The sequence below is a fragment of the Limulus polyphemus genome, unplaced genomic scaffold, assembly GCF_000517525.1.
Source record: "Limulus polyphemus unplaced genomic scaffold, Limulus_polyphemus-2.1.2 Scaffold1918, whole genome shotgun sequence".
Lineage (NCBI taxonomy): Eukaryota > Metazoa > Arthropoda > Merostomata > Xiphosura > Limulidae > Limulus > Limulus polyphemus.
In genome coordinates this window covers 96874-100137 of record NW_013667528.1, presented here as the reverse complement: position 1 = coordinate 100137, position 3264 = coordinate 96874, and the positions used below count along the sequence as shown (strand labels likewise).

Genomic DNA, 3264 nt, shown 5'->3' with positions numbered 1-3264 from the left:
TGAAATCTATCGTCCCGAAAATAAAAATATGATTTTTTTTCAATAATTTCTGTTCAATTTACATTAGGTCATTGTTATAACCTGTTTGGTCACATAAATTTCCGCCTTCATTTTGTACATTTTTTGGTACTTAAATATGTATGATTTGACAGAGCTATTACAAATAATTGGTGTTATTATTTCACAATCTGAGGCAAAATGGTGAATGAAATAATAGTCAGAAACCTTCCAGAATCGAGATTATATATTATCTCAACACGTATTGAGGAAAGAATTTTGTAGCTGTATATCAGAGATGTGACATTTGTTCTACACGTGTTGAGTAATTAATTATTCTGCACTGTTTCAGTCGATTTAAGACAGGAATAAATTGCTTTATAAGTTATTCTTAATTCTCCTATTAAAATTTAATTCGGATTATTTCAAACGTTAAAATCCTTAACTTTGTTTTAGATGTTCAATAAGTGGGCTTCATCAATGAGACTAAACTGGTGGAGAAAACAGGTAGATTATAAGGACTGAATCACGGAGGGAACAGTTGACGTTAAGAAGATATTAACATGATATTTGTACCTTTGAACCACTAGAATCGGTGCTGTAAGATTTTTTTAATGACGATTCTGTTCGAGACGATCTGCTGTACGCAGTTGTTCCTGTGTCTTCACTGCAGACTGAAACAGAAGAATGAGAGGCAAACTTAGATTTACTGGAAGACTGGTAGGAATAGCTTTCGTCTTTTTCTGTCAAGGCTGAGGAGAGGCGGAGAGCAGAAGAAGTCGACTCGTCCTCGTCTTTTAAGTGAGAGGATCGATAACTTTTGCTTAGTAAGGAACTGTCAGAGTCCTCATCTCGTGAGCTGAACCGCGAGGAGTGCCGAGTAGACGATAATGAGCTTTCTTCGTCCCGTAAACGTGAGGAACGACGATACGAAGATAAACCCGAGTCGTCATCTTCGAGCTGAGAAGGACGAACTGAACGACGAACACTTGAAGTTAAGTCGTCATCTAGACCAGTAGCACCACGACTAGATCGTCGAATGGACGATAAACTGTCGTCAGTATCATAGAGGGATGATGATGTGCGTGATGAGGACCGAAGTGATGAAGAGTCCGATAAGTCTGGAAAAAGATACGTGTATAAATCAACGCGTTTTAATTTTTCACAACAAATAAGACAGAATAGAATTATTTTGAAAAATCATATACAACACCAAACCAAAAAAACTCTGTCATCTAAAAAATATATGAATGCATCAATAGTAGGATAATAGATTAGAAAATAAAGCATAACAGTTAGCAAATGGGTAATAACTCTTTACGTGCTTCAAAATTCAGCAAGTTTCTTCCAGTAAGTACTATGACATTTCAATATCCTACAATTTTAAGACACTTAGTTGTACATTTCACGAATAACTTCTAGGAGAAGCAAAATATTTTGCTTGGAAATCTTGTTTTTGACTATGTTTTTGTTACGACATTGGGATTTTCAAAATATTCACGATCTGTTTTATACCTTGATCTAACCACACGCTTCGGAACAGATCCAAGAAACAATGTCATCAAGAAATGATGAAACTACTCGTTTTGTGCATGAATCTCAGCTTGTAAACCTACGTTACAAATTTCAATTGTATACACACCAACAAATAGTCAGTCTTCTTTACCTTAAGATTTAAAAATTTTCAAGTACATTGAAAACACAACTGTAAATGGTTACACACCAACAAATAATCAGTCTTCTCTATTTTAAGATTAAAAAAAAAAGTTTACAGGTACATTGAAAACACAACGGTAGATGGTTACAAGCCAACAAATAATCAGTCTTCTTTATCTTAAAAGTTAAAAAAATAAGTTTACAGGTACATTAAAAACACAACTAGAGATGATTTACACGCCAACAAATAATCAGTCTTCTGTATTTCAGCACGTTTATAAAAAAAAGCAGATGGGCAAACAAACAATCAGTCATATGTATCTCAAAGCGTCAAGAAATCAAATGTCTTCACTCGTACATTAAAAACAAAAGTTTACCAGTCAACAAGTAATTAGTCCTCAAGACGTTAAACAAAGAAAGCGTTTAAAGGTATATCGAAAACAAAATCAAATCGTTTACTAGATATTTCACTATTAATCGGCTCGTTTCTTCTTCTTAATAAAAGAGTTACAGTTTATGTAAACTTGCTATAATGATAATAGTACCTTTATTTCCCATTCAGTCGGAACACAAAATATATTTAATACAACATATGTACACTTACTATCGCTATATCGGAGAGAAGAAGATTTGTACGAAGACCTGGAGTAAGACATAACTGTTGTGTCACGGCCTTCCTGTTGATTTGAAATAAAAAAGAAAAGGAATTCAACTGTTAGCAAACATATATTACAACGGAAAACATAAGCCTAATATTATATACTGATGATCAAATAAAGAAAAACATTAGGACAAACTGCATCATAAAAATAGAATAAACTGAGAAGTGATATAAATTTTCGGGGCAGCGCCCAGTTTTACAACAGAGTTGATTGCACGTTTTATTACGTATCTGTTATAAAATTATTTTAATTGAAATGAAACTTTTATAATTCCCCATTATTATTTATTGACTTATTTACATTTATATATAAATCAATATATATATATACATTTTATACATACTAGTTTAAAAACACATTTATTTTGTTGGTTGGTTGATTACTAAGCGCAAAGCTAAACAATGGGCTACATGTGCTGTGCCCACCACGGGTATCGAAAACAGTTTTTTTTTTGCGTTATAAGCCTTCAGATTTATCGCTACCCCAGTGGTTCAACGCTAAGCCTGAAGGCTTTAACGCTAAAAACAGGATTTCGATGCCCGTGGTGGGCAGAGCAAAGATAGCCCATTGCAACCTATGTGTTTAACAACAAATAAACGTACAGATGAGCCACTGGAAAGAGGTAGGGTGAATAAAAGAATATTGAAAATAATCTTAAAAACCATGTGATGTCGCTATAGTAAGTATCGGAAGCCTCTCAATACAGGATTTTTTTTTTTTAATTTACATTTCAACCCACTTCTGATACAATGTCCAGATTTTGATTAAATGTATATGGCCATTTAACCGTAATAGAAGCATCTGTATCTTCCCGGCTTGTAGTTATAAGATGGAGGCTGACAACGTAAAACATCAGTGGATTTTGGTAAGACAGAATAACCGATGACATCATTAATTCCTACATGTTAAAACAGCTGATTCTATATCACGAGGGCCCGGTATGGCCAGG

General features: G+C 33.9%; 1 protein-coding gene across 1 annotated transcript in view; it reads right to left on the bottom strand.

Annotated features, from left to right (window-relative positions):
- Window positions 1-555: 555 nt before the first annotated feature.
- LOC106465353 overlaps window positions 556-3264 on the bottom strand; it is a 46833-nt gene continuing 44124 nt past the window's right edge. The window contains exons 6-7 of the mRNA XM_022393221.1: window positions 2258-2330; window positions 556-1118 (exon numbers count right to left, since the gene is read on the bottom strand). Of these exons, the coding sequence (XP_022248929.1) occupies window positions 556-1118; window positions 2258-2330 (636 nt within the window). The remainder of the gene's footprint in view (window positions 1119-2257; window positions 2331-3264) is intronic.